The 18,207-nt window shown below is 40.9% G+C and overlaps 1 protein-coding gene across 1 annotated transcript; it reads right to left on the bottom strand.

Annotated features, from left to right (window-relative positions):
• Positions 1 to 179: 179 nt before the first annotated feature.
• Positions 180 to 17,525, bottom strand: ano7 (anoctamin 7). Its single transcript, XM_070905709.1, has 23 exons — positions 17,436 to 17,525; positions 15,684 to 15,741; positions 14,322 to 14,452; positions 13,309 to 13,416; positions 12,731 to 12,867; positions 12,017 to 12,074; positions 9,361 to 9,471; positions 8,912 to 9,077; positions 8,740 to 8,830; positions 8,236 to 8,332; positions 7,610 to 7,753; positions 7,237 to 7,374; positions 6,618 to 6,716; positions 6,351 to 6,453; positions 5,539 to 5,650; positions 3,527 to 3,581; positions 3,202 to 3,299; positions 2,847 to 3,007; positions 2,428 to 2,633; positions 2,147 to 2,292; positions 1,782 to 1,872; positions 1,421 to 1,540; positions 180 to 1,269 (listed from the first exon to the last, which is right to left on the bottom strand). Exons 1-23 carry the CDS (start codon positions 17,523 to 17,525, stop codon positions 1,114 to 1,116), a joined length of 2,676 nt encoding a protein of 891 aa, XP_070761810.1. The 3' UTR covers positions 180 to 1,113.
• Positions 17,526 to 18,207: the final 682 nt, after the last annotated feature.

The raw sequence follows: 18,207 nt of genomic DNA on the forward strand, positions 1-18,207 counted from the left end.
CGGGGTTAGTACATTTTGGCCTTATAGTGGCGCAAAAGGAAAGGTCAGGAGGTCAAACTAATCATTTGGGTTGATCACCTTCAGACTATCACTATCACTCTGTACAGTCAAAAAACAGCTTTGATGAACAGCTGTTTTTTAAAAACCATGTGATGAAGATGAAGTGACAAACACAAATATCTGACTGTAAGAAATTTATTTACTTAATATAATCAGCCACAACATTTATCAACATTATAATTGTTTAGATTTCAAATATAAGTACATAATAAATATATACACCAAGTCAGGGATCTATAGAGAAACTACAGTATATAATCTCTAACTGAGAATTAGTAGCAGCTGAACATGATGAAGGATTTCCTGCAGCCCTGTTCACTTATTGGTCTTGTAAAGATCTGGGACCTCTTGATCTGGAATTCTTGTACAGCTACTTTAGGTCTTTTTGTGATCTCTGAGGTTTTGTAGACCTTGTGCAGCCTTTACAAAGCTTTTGAAAGGTTTTAGGGCTACAGTAAAAGACTTGTTTTCTTGTGAAGCTCCTGCAAGTCATCAGATCTAGTATGTCAAGAACCCAGGGCCTCAGGGGCATTGCAACTACTTTTAGAGGACTTGTAGACATCTTGTCAGCCTTGTGGAGATCTGGCGGGGGCCTTGAAGGTTTTGCAGACCTCAAAAATCAAAGATTTTCTACAGGTCTAGCAGAAGTTTTGCTGATTTTGTAGAGATCTCACAGACATCTTACAGGTCTTGTCGGCCTGTTGCAAGGGCTCTTGTGGGATGTGTAAGGGTTCACCACAGTTCTAGTAGATCTTGTAGACATCGTCCAGAGGATGTGTAGAGGTTCAACACAGCACTTGTAGATGTCTGGTAGATCCTCTAGATATCTAGTAGAAGTCTTGTAGTTCCTGTACATCCAGCTATGGTATTGTAGATCTGCACTTTGTAGGTCTTGCAAAGTTCTTGTCGGACCTGTAAGGATTCAGCACAGTTCTTGCAGATCTTGTGGTGGTCTCACAGTGATCTTGAGTGGTTGATCAAAAGGAGAAGCTTAGTCTAGTAGATGTGGACGTTTAGGTAGTGGAAAGCCATCCAGTTCACTTGTCCTATATTTCAGCAGCTGCCCAGTGTATTGGGATCCATGGGTATCTCCCTCAGGTTTGGTTGAGTGGAGTCACTCTGCGGTGGTGGTGAGGGTCTGGATCCACGTTGTCGCAGGTCACTGGACAGGACATCCTTCTCACCAGGAATCATGGTTTTACCCAAAGACTGGAAGCACAATAGCAACAAACCAAACTAGAACTAGAACTGTGCAGAAACACAACCAACTATAATTTATGTTAGAACAAACACAAATAATATAAAACAAGACAACAACCGACACATGACCCTTTTATTTGAAAGTCTGTTTTGTGTGTACCTGGTTCTCAGCCAGCGCCTCTTTGGCCATGTAGTGTTCCCTCTTCATCTTCATCTCCACCTCCTCTGGGATGTCAGGGACCATCAGGTCAATCAGACGGCCGATGAAGAAGACCACATGCTGAGGAAGAAAGATAGGGAGAGCCTTCATCAGGTCACAGCAGGAACTTTTAGCCAGACCCTAACCTGCTGCCTACGTCCCCCATTATCTGATCAACTCTCAGCAGGCTGCTTCATAGAGAGCAGTAATCTTTCATTTCATTTCATTCATTTTTTCACAGCTCATGTTACTCCCACACTCTCTAGATGTTTTCCTAAAACAAAATTTAGTCAAATTAACCTGATGTGTGGGAGACACTGACCTCAAACACGATGACAAAACTGAGTCGTATGGCGAGAAGGTGAAAGTACTCTGGGAGGTATTCACCGTCTTCATCCCTGAAACCCCGATACCTGCACAGGACAACAACAATGACATTATCAACTGTTTTTGTTCAGACCAAATATTTTAAAGTATCCACAGTTAATAAAGTGATCCACTGTGAATGTGAAGTCATATGATTGACAGAGAGCTCATCTATTGGAGACCCCTCGTTCTGCTTCATCAGAATCATTGGGACCATCAGCAACATCAGTGCTACATGGACCTGCAGGGCCTGTGCTGAAGTTGCCAACCTGCATGATGTGTGTTGGTGTTGTTTGCTGTAGTTACAGTGATGTTGCCTACCTGCAGGATATGTTTTGGTGTTGCTGGCTGTAGTTGCGTGGAGATGTTGCGAGCGTGAAGTTGATGAAGCCGCTCATTGTGCTGTCTCTGGTGTAGTGGTAGTACAGACGAGGCAGGAAGGACGAGGTGAACGCTATGAGGAAAGCCTAAAAACACACGTTTGAAATTGTTTAGATTCTATTGGCTGCTGATTAAGCCTCAAAGATCTCTTTAAAGATGTGACAAAAGTCAAATCTCTAATCGGTCCTCACAGAGACATACAAGAACTTAGATAGTCTTACATTGCCAAGGACGGCTATGTGTGCGATGACCTGCAGGATTGGGAACCAGATGCCGATGTCCTGAGCTCGCTCTGCCACTGGGCGGCGATAATCAATCACAAACTTCTGAGCGTCCAAACGAATCTCCACCCAGTTATTAACAAGAGCGAAGAGAGGAGCGAGAGGACACGCCGCCACGAAGATGGTGATGAAACCAAACTGAAGCACTGAGGAGAACAAGGAGGATTTACAGTGAAGAGTCCTGGACAGTTAAACCAGATTTATATTAAACACTACAGCTCACAGGATGCTTCATGTCACAGTTCTCTATTCAGTCTCCCAGAACCCCATTAACCTATTACCCTAAGTTGCCTCCATCAGAGGTTAACCCCACCCGCCTGGAAGCCCCAGGAGTATAAATCCAACAGGATAGGACTTACCCATCTCCAAGTATTCGCTGAAGAGTCCCTCACAGACTAGCAGCTGGTAGTCTGCCTCCCAGGGAGAAACTTCCTCCTCCTTCACCTCCTCTCCTTCCTCCTCCTTCACTTCCTTCAGCCGAGGACTTATCTTTCTCTTCTGCCACCATGACTTCAACTTCCTGCCAAATAATGAGCCATCAGTTTCAGTTTCACTTAGAAAAGAGTAAAACCCTCCTGCATGTTTTGTTAAACAGGTCACATGACTTTTGAGGTAATGATGAAGACAATTGCACACGTCTAATTCTCACAAGTATCAAGTTTGCACCAGTTATTATCTTGTTCCCTCTCAGTGCTTGTGTGTTTGTTTATTTACGGGGTGATGAACTCCTGGATGTTGTTGATCAGTTGTTTTCCCACCATGATGACCAGCAGCTCCTGGGCCAGTTCAATGAGACATCCACCTGCTCCACACTGTAACACACAAACAGAAAGAAAGTGTTGGACAATTTAACACAACACTTCTCATTTCCATTCAAGCTTTTCCATTTTCCCTTTCACAGGTTTTTCAGGTTTACTAAAAAACACTAGAATTGAACATCAATCGAAGATTAGGCAGTAAATCACAGAGCTCCACAGATTCTTTCATCATCATCATCATCATCACCATCTTCATCAGTACCACAATGTGTCAGACTCACGTCTTCGTTGCGAACTCCAAACAGAGTGTTGTAGTTTCCAGGGTAACCAACGAACCTGAACAGACACAAACAAACAAACAGCTTTAACGCTTTACATATTTCACCTCTACCTGTCTGTCAGGATCCTGTTGTTGCAGCTTTTCATTGAAACTCTCTGATTTCTCCATCTTTTTATGTCTGCATCCCCCCATCAGATAGAAATATTCTAGATATCTGCTGCTTCATTTTGCACACATTTCAGTCAGTCTACACCAACAGAAGTTGTTATGACTGATCTATGAGTGGGTCACTGAGGTTTAAAGAGGAGCTATTCTGCTCATGTCCAGCTCTATATCTGTATTCTGGGACTCCTCTAGAGCAGCTTTGCATGATCCACAGATCTAATAAGTCTTTCTTCATCTTATGGTGGCCCTTCATGTGGCCCCTCAGTTCACCCTCTGTCTGACAGCCGTTTGAGCCCCTGTCTCTTCAAGGCCCGCCTCCCTAAAAGCTTTCGTCTGATTGGCCGGCTCCCTGCAGCCCACGAGGGGCAGGGGGACGCCTCTGAGCCCTGAACACAGCGCACCGCTTCATACTTAGCCACTGTGGTCGACTGCAGGACAGCAACAGTAACTTAGCTTGGAAAACAGAGATATGAGGACTGAATGTGGTGAATTTCCTGTTTATCAGACCACAAATGAGACAAGAAGTAGGTTGAAAAAACAACAGATGTTTCTGGCGACTGGGCCTCACTGATTACTGTGCAAAAACACACAACTTTATACACTGATTTTGGTGAAACATCATTTGATGGAGACAATGTTCTCTGGTTTTCCCTCTGATGTCCTCCGGCTGCTCTGCCTCAACTCTCTGATGGACAGAAAGCTTTAGAAAGTAACTGCTAACTGCTGCTAACTGTAGCTGCCGTTAACTCAGTTCGCTCTGAGCACCAGGGGAGTGTCGGTGTTTACGCCGCCAGCACAGGAGATTTGGACCGCCAGGAGGAGGAGGTTTTCAGGCCCGGTCTCCGAGAGTCAGATGGTTAGAGTCAGCTAACTAAGAGCATAGATATAGATATATATCTATGGCTAAGAGGACTGCTAACTGCACAGCTAACTAGCGAACGGCAGCTACAGTTAGCAGTAGTTAACGATGACTTTAGCAACAAGTAAAGCCAACTGTCCATCAAGGAACGACCTCCTACCTCCTTTCCTTCACTACAGAAAAAGCTCTTTCTGTGAGACACTGAACAACCTGAGTAGCAGTAAAGAGCCGTCCTGAGCAGAGCAGCAACTCAGACAGACTGAGGGGGGGTGAGCCGCCCTCGACTTCGTGGCCGTGCTTTGTTTTCTTTCTTCTTCTTGGTGGGCATGCTGTCACTGCTGTGCCCTGAGCAGATGACCATCCCTGACGCGTATTACGTAATAAGTCTCACAAAAGTAAGACATGACAAGCGAAGCATTCAGAGCCGTCTGCAGACTGAGCTTTCGGTTCACAGGGATTACTTTTACATATGTTTTCCTCATTATTTGGCAGCTTTGGTAACGTTTAATAGGAATATCCAACATTATGTATATGACAGAAAATAAGGAAAAGCATAATAGGTCCTCTTTAAGTTAACTGCGAGAACAAACAGATGGATGTTTTCATCACCAGCCTGCAGGGGGCGCTGTGGCTATTCCTTTAATCTAACTATTTACTTCTTCAACTAGTTCACAAACCAGCTGACAAAACGCAGCATGCAGACTTCTGGTTTTTATTTGATCAGCAGTTAGTTAGTTTTGAAAGTAAAAGCTGAGACTCTGCCTCCACTGCAGCTCAGGTCCTTTCAGCCAAATAACACTCACTGTTCACCAAATACATACAGAGAAGGAGAAAGAAGCAAAAAAAGACAGGATACAGCGAAGAAATTTAAAAAAGAGGGAAAGAATGTGGGATTAGGAAAAGCAAAAGGCCTCTGGTGATGAAGTTGAACCCTGTTCTGATTGGTTGGACCGGTGAGGCTTGTTCTGATTGGTTGAAGCAGTTCTCACCTGCCTTTGAAGAAGGCGATGTAAACTGGAGACGAGTAGAAGTTGACAAACTGGAAGATGAAAACTTTGAGGATGAACATGTCTTCATATTTAGTCTGAGTCCGATGCATCTCTGACAGGAGAGAGAGGAATGTTATCACAACATCATCTGACTGACCAGTGTGTATACACACTAAATACAAGAATACTCTCCACACATGTTCATCTGTGCATCTTTAAAGAACAACTTCTTCTCCCAAAACCATCAGGATTAGATCTAATTTTAGCTCCTTATTTATTTAAGGGTTTATTTCATTATTCATTTATTTATTTAAGACTGCTGGTCAACTAAGCAAATTTAAGTTAACATGATTTTATTTAAACCTTTAAACTCTTTCAGTTGTCTTTTGCACAGTCTCGTGATATTTGCCACTTTACATTTCACTGTACATCCTGTGGTTTGCATGTGATGTATAGCAATCCTTGAATCCTTAAAGACATGTTAAAAACAACACATATGGTTATGTTCCCAGAAAGTTTCCTTTAGGTTTTTATTTTCTTACCTATTAACCATCATCAAACCTCCCAATTTAATATTCTGAAAAGTTTTTAATTTCATTGATAAGCTAAGTAAATTTCCTGCAACATTTTCATTAACTTTTTTCATTTTTAGAATGGACAAATTTACATTGGTAAATGTAAAAAATGTTTTTTTAGTTGATTTCAGGCTCTGGACTGTCCAGGACTCTTCACATACCAAAACTTGACTAAAATGATTTGTTTTCAAGATTAAAACCATGGATGAGGAGGGTGAGGAAGAAGGTGTAACTCACCCCAGCGGGTAAGAAGGTGGGCCAGTGAAGTGTAAACTCTGGACAACATGAGGATGACCAACAGGTTCAACACAGATCCTGAAATACTGGCTATCCTCCCAGCCTGAACACACATACACACGCACAGTAAATACACTTTTTAAATCAGGTAGATATAAAAACAGTGACAGAAATGTGAAGTCAATAAGTTGTGGCGTCCCTCAGGGAAGCATCCTTGAGCCTCTGTTATTTCTAATAAACCTGATATACATTTAAAGAAACACTCACAGAGCCACTGATGAAGCTGTTGCCAGACTTGTAGATGATGATGCTGAGGATGGTGCGATACAGAATGATGGAGATGAGGAACATCAGCACCACAATAACCTGCACACGGAAAGTTTAACTTACTGGCACTTCCTTGAACACAACCTGTATCAATATGTTATTTCATGTCCCTTATAAGTGATTTTAAACCTTTCTGCTCGCATACCACACCTGCCCTCCTGTGATATTTTATTTCACTGACTTTGTATGATTTAAAATAAAGACATGTTCACAGACAAATTGTGTTATTGAATGAGAGGAGAGGAAAACAAGGTCATCGACTCCAGCATCAGCAGTACTGATTGGCTGGTGTATGGACCAGTCGGATAACAGTTTAGCCCTGTGACATCACAATCGGCTGACATACCTGGTATTTGTTAGCTGTTGTTTCCTGACCCCACTACTTGCTCCTGATGAGGCAAATATACGTCTGTGCTTTTAGGAGGAACTCTATCTTTAAAATCAAATAACTCCAACCACCGTTCCACGTCTTCACCCCCAGTGGATGTGGTGGAAACCCTCCAGATTGTCCCAATGTCAGACTAGTCAGAAGTTAAGGGTCAGAGGTCAGGAGACTCACCATGATGATGATGACCATGCAGCCGGTCAGAGTTCTGTTGAGTCGTTTATTTTCAGGAAAGTAAGGTTCTTCTGTGCCGGTCACTGGGTTCCTCATAGTCATTGGCGCCATGGCTGTGAACTCTGGACGAGGTCGCTCCTGTGGAGGACAGAAGGACACATTCATCAACTGCCAAAAACTCATTAAGATATTTATTAGCATCATATATTTATCATTATGTAACATAACCTAATTTAAACTAGCCACTTCAGTAGTTGGCAAATATTCATACTACTTATTATTAAGTATGTTTATTATAAGTATGATTATGTGCACACTGTGTTAAATTGCTCGTATTTTTTCAAGTGAGACAGGCGTGGTGTGAGACAGGTACCTCGATGTCCTGGAATTCGGAGCAGTCCCAGCGGTGAGACAGAGCTGAACAACTTCTCTTCCAGTATTCCAGGAAGGTGACGGCCCACAGAGACATGAAGACACTGAGGAACACTGTTCCTCCATTATCAAACAAAAGACCTGCCTGCAGAGAGAGACAGGTGAAGAGACAGACAGAGAGTCAGACAGAAAGGTGAACTGTACAGGTGTTTCTATCTGTCCTGAACAGCCACATTGGAAGGTGGAGTGAAAAGCTGGTCATCACAGAGACGGAGGAGACGTGATATGAAGATACTGAGCACATTTTCAGACTGTCTCTCCTGGAAGACTTTCATTGTGTTGCAGTTGATCTTATGAAAAGGAACAGAAATTGTTGTGTGAAGAATGACAATAGAGAGCCGAGTGAAAAGTTCAAACCCTGCCTACTTTCTCACCTCCACACAGCTGACCAATCACCTGGTGAAGTGGATGTGATGTCAGATTGTGTCTTTTAGAAAGTTACAGAAACATATTGGAAAGGGTTGGGGGGAGGAGGTTTCAGACGCGGTTCAACCATCTGACAGGTAGTTCTGATGAAGCATACTGACACCATTACAGACAGGTGGATAGGATAGGACAGACACGTACCTTGTAGGTGACACAGATGCTGGAGTAGTTCCAGTGGGAGCAGATGTTACAGAGAGGACACATGATGAAGCTGTTCCTACCGTCACACAACTCCATCCTACACACACACACACACACACACACAGTTACCAATAAATAGTTAACAGGTGTTTAACTCCTGAAATCATGCAGATGATCCTTAAGGGTCTTTAATCTATAATCTATACGAAGATTACCATGTGCAGATAAAGATGAGTGTCGTCAGCATATTAGCAGAGAGAAATATATTTCTGTTCAAGAAGAAACATGTTGATAGAAAAGAACAGGGTTTAAGATGAATCCCTGAGGTGATGATCACCTGAAAGTATCATTAAACAAGTCACTGATGTGCAATGGATTGTGGGATACTGATGACCAAATGGTATACAAGTTGTTTGGATTTCTCAGCTCTATTTTCGGCCTTGGTCACCTTTTACATCAAAGTATTTGACTTTAAAGTGAAAGCCTGACAGAGCTGGTACTTACGCTGGAACATCGGTGGCCATGAGCCAGAACCCAAACAAGAAGATCACGGTCCCGACGAAAGACGCCGGCAACAGCCAGCCAGTGTAGAAACCTACAGTCAGACATAGTTACTAGTGGAACTAACAGTGGGTAGTTAGTAGAAGTGAGTTACTGGTGTGGCTGCTATAGTTACCAAGCCAGGCAAAGTAAAGGGCTATCTTCTCTCCAAAGTACTCCCTGATGTGATCCAGAGGTTGGTAGCGTCTACAGCAGGACCACTGGGCCCAGAATGCATACAGGATCTGTCTCAGACCTAAAGACTGGGGGGGCACCGGGGGGGTCGGAGGCTGGAAACCACCCTGCAAACACAGTATAAAAGCAGAATATAAGGTTTTCAGTCTGGATACCTGTGCTGCTGTTATCAGAGTCTCGATTTGGTCATTTTGTGCAAAGTTAAAGTTAAATATGAATTATTACAACTTTAAATGTCAGGGTTTTATCAGGTGGCCTTAATAATGATGTAAACATGGTGACTTGGAAACAGGATAAAAAGTGTCTCTGTGGTTTAATAGTTGTTTCAGACCGTACAGGGATTAGGGTTAAGGGTAGGTTTGCGGTTTAGGGTTAGGGTTAGGAGCTCACCTCATGCAACGGGTAGGCAGCAGTGAAGACCTGCTCACTCAGCAGTCGGTCGATTCCCACCCTCCCCTTTTTCAACGAACCGTATGGAGTCCTGGCCAGGATCTCATACAGCTGGAGGGACAGGACAGAGTCACTGCAGGGACACACATTGGACTAAAACACCCTCTGATGCTTTTTTAGAGCCCTGATGTCACTTCCTGTCTAGCTGTGGGTCCACTAGCTTCTGTCACCCAATGAAATCTTTCATTGAGGGTTTCTTTCCTTGGTCTTTTTAAAAACAAGTGAAATGTGGCCCTGGGTTTTTCAGGCGCTTTGAAGGAACTAGGCTGGAAGTTTTCTCCTGCTTTCAGTCTTTGTGTTAAGCTAGGCTAACCATCCTGGGCTTATCTCACACATGTGAATCTGGAGAAAACAGAGAACAAAGTTGGACTGATCCTTTAAATCTCTATAAGGTTTAATAAAAAGAACAGACGCTCCCCGATACTTCCCTGAGGAACTCCACAACTTATTGACCTCACATTTTTATCTTTTTTTAATCTTTCTGTGAAATTGTATCTAGTTTAAGTGAACAAAATCTATTCAATTTAAATCTAAATTGAGTTAATAAATAAATTGTGAGATGGTGTCTATTTTAGTTTAGTCACCTTTTTGTGACTAAGTTGTGCTTGTAAAATATTTTACGTGACCTTCAAACTGATAGTAACAGCTAATGTTAGTTGTGATGAAATTGTAATACGTTTTGATTTTTTGTTTTTTGCTTCATCTTGGAAAAACTAGAATATTTTTCCTGAAGTTTTTGTTGACAAACGTAATTCAGTGTTTCAGGGTTTCTGTAGGAGACTTTCACTGAGTTTATCACATATGTTTTATTTACATTTATGTTTTAGCATGTCTTAGTTTTTTTGCTTTGTTGGTTACTGGTTACTTTGTTTGGCACCCCATAGGTTTCCTTTTGGCTATTCATCATGTCTGCTAATAGAGGTAGCAAGAAACAGGCAACGCTGTACTCGAATGGAAATAAATGGACCATATCTCTTGAAATGGATTTTTGTTATAGAATATATATTTAGTTAGCTGATTACATTTTTGGAACATTTTACTTAAACGCAGTTATATGATAACTCCCACCAAACTTCAAAGGAAATTATCAGGAAATTACAGACCGCTAAAGTCAAGCGTTACTATTTTATTTTCCAACATGAAGGTAAATGCCATGAATAAAATCCTGCTGGAGAAATAATAAATAATTTGTTTATTTATTAATTTAGCCGAATAATGTTTGTTAAATATAGTAATATTTAAATATATTGAGCATAAAAATACCAAAATTAGCCCAAAAACATGCCCACCATGAGCATGTTTTTGTTCTGTTGTAAATGAATGAGACCTACAGGCAGGTTGAAGTACTCCATCTGTAATGTTTTTGTAGTTCAATCCTTGGTGGAGATCTACCTGTGTTGTTGAGTTATTTATTTACTATGAAACCTTTATTAAAATGATTTTGTTGTAAAAGTGTGAAGATTATAGCTGTCAGTGTTGTGAGCCAGGCTAGCTAGTTGCTAAGCTAATCAACGGGAGGCTTTTGCTAGCCTTTGCTGATGTCTAAGTTACCACATGTACATTTATATTAGTTTGTGTTTATATTAGTTATATTAGTTTAGTTTAAGTTACTTAGTCTGTCCTCCTATGGAAAACCACTTGCTGACTCTCTGTAATGTTGAGAGAGTTATCTTCACTCCTGTGTGTGTGTGTGTGTGTGAAGGTTTACAGTTTGTTCTGTCAGGATGTGTATGGAGATTGTGTTTGAGGAGGAGGCGTAGCCGCTTGTAGCATCCGTCTGATGACTGAAACATCCTGGAATCTGAGAGGTCAGTGGGTCTGCATCTCTGAACCAATCAGAGACGTCTATAAGGACCACGTCTCCATCCAGACTCTATAAACTCTGTTCTGTCAAAACCAGGATCTAATGATTTCTGCAGCTCACACTGAGTACAGCTTACCTTTTTGGAACTTTCCAAAAGTCCTCAGAACAGAAGACAAGATCAATATCTGCTCATGATTATTATAATTTATTTAATAGTATTAGTGTGTAATTAAAGAATCTACCTATGGACTGTTTGTTTGAAAAATGGAAATTGACAAATATAGAATCAGTTTTTTATGTTTTTGTTTGTGCAGTATGTTGACTGAGAGGGGAGGAAGCTATTCTCTAACTGTACTCACAGCTCCAGACCCCCAGGGGGCCCTAAAGTGCCAGGTTTTGTGTTGGTCAATTTGTTTTTGTAGCATCACATTTGTCAAGGACTTTGCAACACTAAAGTAAAATATCAACTAAAGTCCTGCATCCTGCATCATAATGTGGCCCTGCCTTGTACAGAGCTCTGTGCCAAATGTAGTTTATATTGTTATCACAATACACAACAACTGACTGACACACTGAAACCTTGTGGCCAGGCAGTGTTATTCCAACACAGGAGGAATGTTTGTTTTCTGGGTGTCTGGGCTTATAAAAAAGCTGCCATGTATGTCTTCACTGTATTTAAATAGAAAAAAATTATAGGGACTTTGAAGGGGCAAGTACATATACAGCGCAGAGATGGTAGGTATGGTATGTCTTTACGTAAAACTAAACTACTAAGTCTGAGTTTGAACTCACCACTTGGTGTCTCTGAGACGTCTTGAAGAACGTCTCTCTGTTGTTGCTGCCCAGAAACCTGCAGACAGAAAATAGATCAAACTGCTGCTCACAGCTGGAAAACAGTGTACTGACACTTCAACTGCTTTCAACACTGACACGTCACACAACATCCACTGATTGTTTCTCTGCTTTCATCTCTTATTCTTTAACTGAGAGTCCAGTGATTATGCCACAACTCACACTTCATCTCCTCTCAAACATTACACTTTAACTGACACTTCAAATCCTTTCTCAGATCTTCACCATTGAACAGAAAAAATAAAACCTTCTTCAGCTCTTCTGAGCCACACAACTTTACTCCAACTGATACTTCATCAGCACTCAAGTTTAAATTGACACTTCAACTTCTTTTAGCTCTTCCATTTTAACTACCATTTCAACTTCTACTTTGAGTGTTTCAGCTATTTTTTTTCAGCTGCAAGCACACGTACATTAATTTGAATATTCTTCAGACACCCACATAACATTTGACAACTTAAAATGAAAAAAGAGTTTTGTAGTAAAACATATTTATTAATGTAAGTAAGTGAAAAATATAATATTGGTAACAAAACTGAAACAACAAAAGATAACTATCTACATTGTTAACAGTAAACGTTTGATGAAGAGAATAAAACAGGGTAAATAATAAATACATACATCAGAACAGTGGTCTGTTTATACTGATGTTACCTCTGCAGCTTGTTGGCCCTGAACTGACAGGTGTAGTAGTCAGGTGGAGGGTTGGGGACATCCTGAGACAGAGGGCTTGAGAGGGACAGCCTGGACAGGACCTGCTCGGACCAGTTAATGATTGGAGCAGTGACCACCTGCAGGAGGACAGAGAACACACTGTGAGGACACATTATGAGGACACAATGAGGACACATCATGAGGACACATTATGAGGACACACTGAGGACACATTTTGAGGACACATTGAGGACACACTGTGAGGACACATTATAAGGACACACTGAGGACACACTGTGAGGACACATTATGAGGACACACTGAGGACACACTGTGAGGACACACTGTGAGGACACATTATGAGGACACATTATGAGGACACACTGTGAGGACACTGTGAGGACACATTATGAGGACACACTGAGGACACACTGTGAGGACACACTGTGAGGACACACTGTGAGGACACATTATGAGGACACACTGTGAGGACACACTGTGAGGATGTACTATTACTTGCTACATTCCACCGCTGGAAATGACTGAACGTAGATAAACATGTTTTACAGGTGTTTTACCTGCAGAGGGACTCTGAGACTGATCTCCTCAGCGTAGTAACAGAGGACGCTCCACGGAGCACTGAGGAGGACAAAACAGATCTTTGTCTTCGTCTGAAGGACGTCCTTCTGCAGAGAGACACACAGGAACTGGTTTAAATCTTCTCTGTCCTGAAGAACCTCCTCAGTATTAGCCGGTAACATCCTTCACTTGTGGAGTCCCACAAGGCTCCATTCTGGTCCTCTTTTGTCTTTATAGGCTCCCACTGGGTCACATGATGCTAACCCTAACATAATGTCTCTTTTCATATGCACACAACCCCCATTTATACTCACCATACCTGATGACTGCAACACCCTACACGGACCCCCATTTGATAAGATTTTGTCCCAGCGTCCCCCATCTGATAGAATTTCTGCTTTTAGATGTTTTATTATAGATGTTTTAAGTATCATTGTGTTACTTATGGATGGAATTATAGTGAAAATGTTTCTTTCCCCCTGGGGGTCCCCGGACCCCTCTTTCAGGACCACTGCTCTGTATGAATGTCCATCTGAAATTAAGTTGAATATTTGGCCTCAGACCTGGTTTGGAAAATTCTGATTTGGGTGCAGCCCTGAAAATGGGACTAATGGACATTTTTCATATTTTATGACATTTTATAGAGATAATTATTAATCAATAATCAGCAAATTAATTGATAATGAAAATAATGGTTTGTGTCATCTCTACTGAACAGGACATCATTTATGTAAAATAAGCTCCAACATGTCAACAACAGCTCAAATGATAAAGTTTAAAGGGCCCATTCTGCTGCTTCAGTACTTTTATACTAAAACATTTGAAAAGCAGGACTTCAGTCGACGTGTTTGTGCAGGTAAATGATCAGAAAACTTCCTCCAGCACTGATGTCATGTGACAGATGATGAAACAGAAGAGCTCATCAGTTTACAGTCTTCACTGTTCACACATTCACACACACACACACTCATGTTTGTTTAGGTGTGTTTTCAGATGTGTTTGTTTTACTCACCTGCTCCTGCAGCAGTCCAGAGCATTTCAGTTTGTTCAGAAACTTCTCCCTCCACTTCCTGTGGACGGGGTTAACACCTGTGCTCTCTTCCTCCTGTGAGCTCAGAGGCTCCTCCCACACCAACACAAAATCTGTCCAACAGGAAAACAGGATTCAAACCCTCTCTGATATGATGCCATCACTTCTGACACTAACCCATCTGCTATTGGCTGGCCCTTGGTGATGTCACAGGAAGTTGAAACAAGAATGAAATAAACTGGATTCTGTAAAACCAACCAGGCAGTTTGACACGGGAACATTAAACCAAACAAAAAGTCATTTGTCACGCTGAGTGATTACAGTCCAGTAGGGATGGTAAGATGCACAGATTCGCATCGGTGCACCGTTCATTTGGGACGAACTCGGTGAAATCTGATTATTTATATGTAATTAATAACTGAGGCCCTATGCCTTTATTATTACTATAATAATTAGAAATGTGACCAATCATTTACATATACATCTATTCCTCCTCCCTAAACTGGTTGTCAAGCGTACTCTCTCATCTCATCTCTGCTGTTGTGGCCAATGAGGCTTCAGTGCTTCCAGCCTACCTCCTCCACATCTTGGAGCTGAGGTACCACAAACCAAATAGGAGGCTATGCACCCAGAAACAAATCCCTGTTCTGGATGACGAAGTGAGGCGAGACGTTGCAAGAGGTCAAAAAGAAGTTGAGTTGCAGTAGTAGACAAACAAGTATGTGAAGTGAAAATGGAGTCCAGGTATTTACAACACAGGGACACATATTTACATAAAGACTGCTGCTGACAGTCAACATCCCAGAGGCTGAATACGGCGTCCATCAGGCAAAACATCCAGCTCTGTCGTCTCTGAACACACAACACCCCCCCCACCCACCCTTTAATGTTCTTTAAGTCCTAATGTAAATGACAAGGGCTGCAGCTAACAGTGCTCGATTGATTGATTGATTGATTGATTGATTGTCCAAGGCGACGTCTTCAAGTGTCTTGTTTTTTTCCGACTAACAGCTCAAAACCCAAAGATCTGTTTACTGAGATATCAGAGAAATGACAACTCTTCGACAGATGTTGGCCTCTGTGGCTCCAAGACATGAGCAGTACACGATGACATCGTCTCCTCGCTGGGTGAAACACAGTATTATTCCGCTTTGTTTGTTGATGTCCGTCTGTTTACTCTCAAACTATTAACTAATGAAGCTTTAATAACCTGACTGCACTTCCTGTGTGATTCGTCCAGAAACGATACATTTGTCGCGTGTGTTCAAGGTGAGAGGTCACCTGCTGATGACAGTTAACTGTCCTCTTAGCTAATATTGACTCAACAGCGTTTGTTTTACTCACCAACTCGAGTCGACTCGTCACTAAACACGTTCCTGTCCCGAGGTTGAACGGGTGCATTCTGGGAAACAATAACAGAGTCATTCAGCACAGGTAAAAACATCTAACCTGCATGTTCACCTGTCGCAAACAACAGACTGACTGACTGCAGATTCGACTGAATTATGATGTGATATGAACATCACGTGTGTCTGAATTCTCTCACGTCATTGGCTGATGTTTTTCACCTGTTTAACAAGATTATAATGAATAACACCTGAAGGTTGAAGATGATGCAGTGACTTTTTAAAACTCTTAAAGCTGCAGTAACTGATGTTCCTGTTTTCAGCAGAAACACGGAGTGAACTCAACATTAACATATGTTGATATGTTGAACATCCTGCAGCTACAGAGCAACACGGTCCTCCATGTGGAGTCGTGTTTGTGTCTCCTGATGAATGAAGTCCAGTCTTCTCTCTCTGTTAGCTCTGTTAGCTCTGTTAGCTCTGTTTCTGCCGAGGGAAACATCTGGCTCTTTAGCTGCACTATGTTCAGCAGCTAACTGTCCAAGGACAAACAAACAAAGGTTCAACGGGGCATGTTGTTTATTTCCCTTCATCATCACTGATTTTTATTATTGGCTGTAGTCTGATGTGTTTGTGTGTTTAAGTTTTGTCTAAATGAAGTCAGTTAGTGCAGATTTGACTCTTCCTGCTGTTTCATGTCTCCATCGTTGATAATGAGACCGAAGACAAACACTGTGGTGTGAGGAAGTCCAGAGCAAACATCTACTGTTCACTCAGTCGGTGTTGAAGTGTGTGGAGCCGCTCTGTCTCACTTCGTCACACACTTCCTGTTTCCTGCTGCAGCCACACAAAAACAAACACGCAAATTTCATTAAAGACGAGCTGAGAGGCTGAAACACTGAAGCTGCTGATCTCTGTGCTCACAGGGTTTCGTTCTAGAAAGATTTCATGGCACAAATGCACCTTCTTCTGGATGTTTTAAGGAGCTAGGCTAGCAGTTCCCACCTGTTTACATTCTTTGTGCTAAGCTAAGCTAAACATGTCATGGATCCAGGGTCTTAGCTTCCACTGAGGTCATGTCTTTTGTGTTTTTTCTTAGAATTTGAGGATTTTAGGGACCATGGGTGATTTTATATTCTGTAATTAAAAACATACTATTTTTTACAGGTTGACTGGAGTGTTTTTAGACCAATAAGGTACATGATTAATAAAGGATTCAGTCTTTGATTCCTACCTTTTTGGAGAAGCTTATTATATAATGGCCAACCAAATAAACAAATATGAAAAATCTAAATAATTGAATGATTTTCGAGAACTTTGTAGGGGTCTAAACTATTTTTAAACTACTGGTGATTGCTAATAACAGATCACGTTTGTTGTGATAAAATTGTAATATATTTTGTTTTGTGGATGCACAAGAAGTTGCTTCATTGTGGAATAAATGTTGTGGAGGACCTTTTTTCTGGTAGTTTGCGTTGACAAATATAATTCAGTATTTCAGGGTTTTAGTTGAGTTTCTTGAGCTGACAGAGAACAGGAGGATTTAACAAAGTGGCGAGGTTCTCTTTTAAATGGGATTTAACAGAAAGAACAGATGATCTAGGACGCTTCCCTGAGGAAGTCCACATGTTGTTGACTTCACTGTTCTGTTCCAAATGTCCTTCTGTTTTCTAGCTAAATGTCAAACTTTTAATCTTTCCAATAGTCAGCCAGTGTGTTATTGATCAGGTCACACAAGGACAGCTGTTACCTTGGTGATGCTGCCGTAGTTGTTCTCCGGATTGGTTTCCATGGCAATGAGGGTAGCACTGTCCTCCCTCTGCTCCCCTGTCTTCTTCATCCTCCCTCACCTCCTTCGTCCTCCTGCAGATCCACAAAAACTCAACACACAGAAATACATATACTCATAATATATACTCGTAATATATATCCATAATATATACTCATAATATAGACCCATAATATATACTCAAAATATATACTCAAAATATATACCCATAATATATACTCAAAATATATACCCATAATATAGACCCATAATATATACTCAAAATATATACCCATAATATAGACCCATAATATATACTCAAAATATATACCATAATATATACTCATAATATATACCCATAATATATACTCATAATATATACTCAAAATATATACTCAAAATATACACCCATAATATATACTCACAATATATACCCATAATATATACTCAAAATATATACCCATAATATATACTCATAATATAGACCCATAATATATACTCAAAATATATACTCATAATATCTACTCAAAATATATACCCATAATATATACCCATAATGTATACTCAAAATATATACCCATAATATATACTCATAATATATACCCATAATATATACTCATAATATAAACTCAAAATATATACCCATAATATATACTCATAATGTATACTCATAACATATACCCATAATATATACTCATAATATATACCCATAATATGTACTCAAAATATATACTCATAATATATACTCATAATA

Source organism: Enoplosus armatus, chromosome 5, assembly GCF_043641665.1.
Source record: "Enoplosus armatus isolate fEnoArm2 chromosome 5, fEnoArm2.hap1, whole genome shotgun sequence".
NCBI classification, from domain to species: Eukaryota; Metazoa; Chordata; class Actinopteri; order Centrarchiformes; family Enoplosidae; genus Enoplosus; species Enoplosus armatus.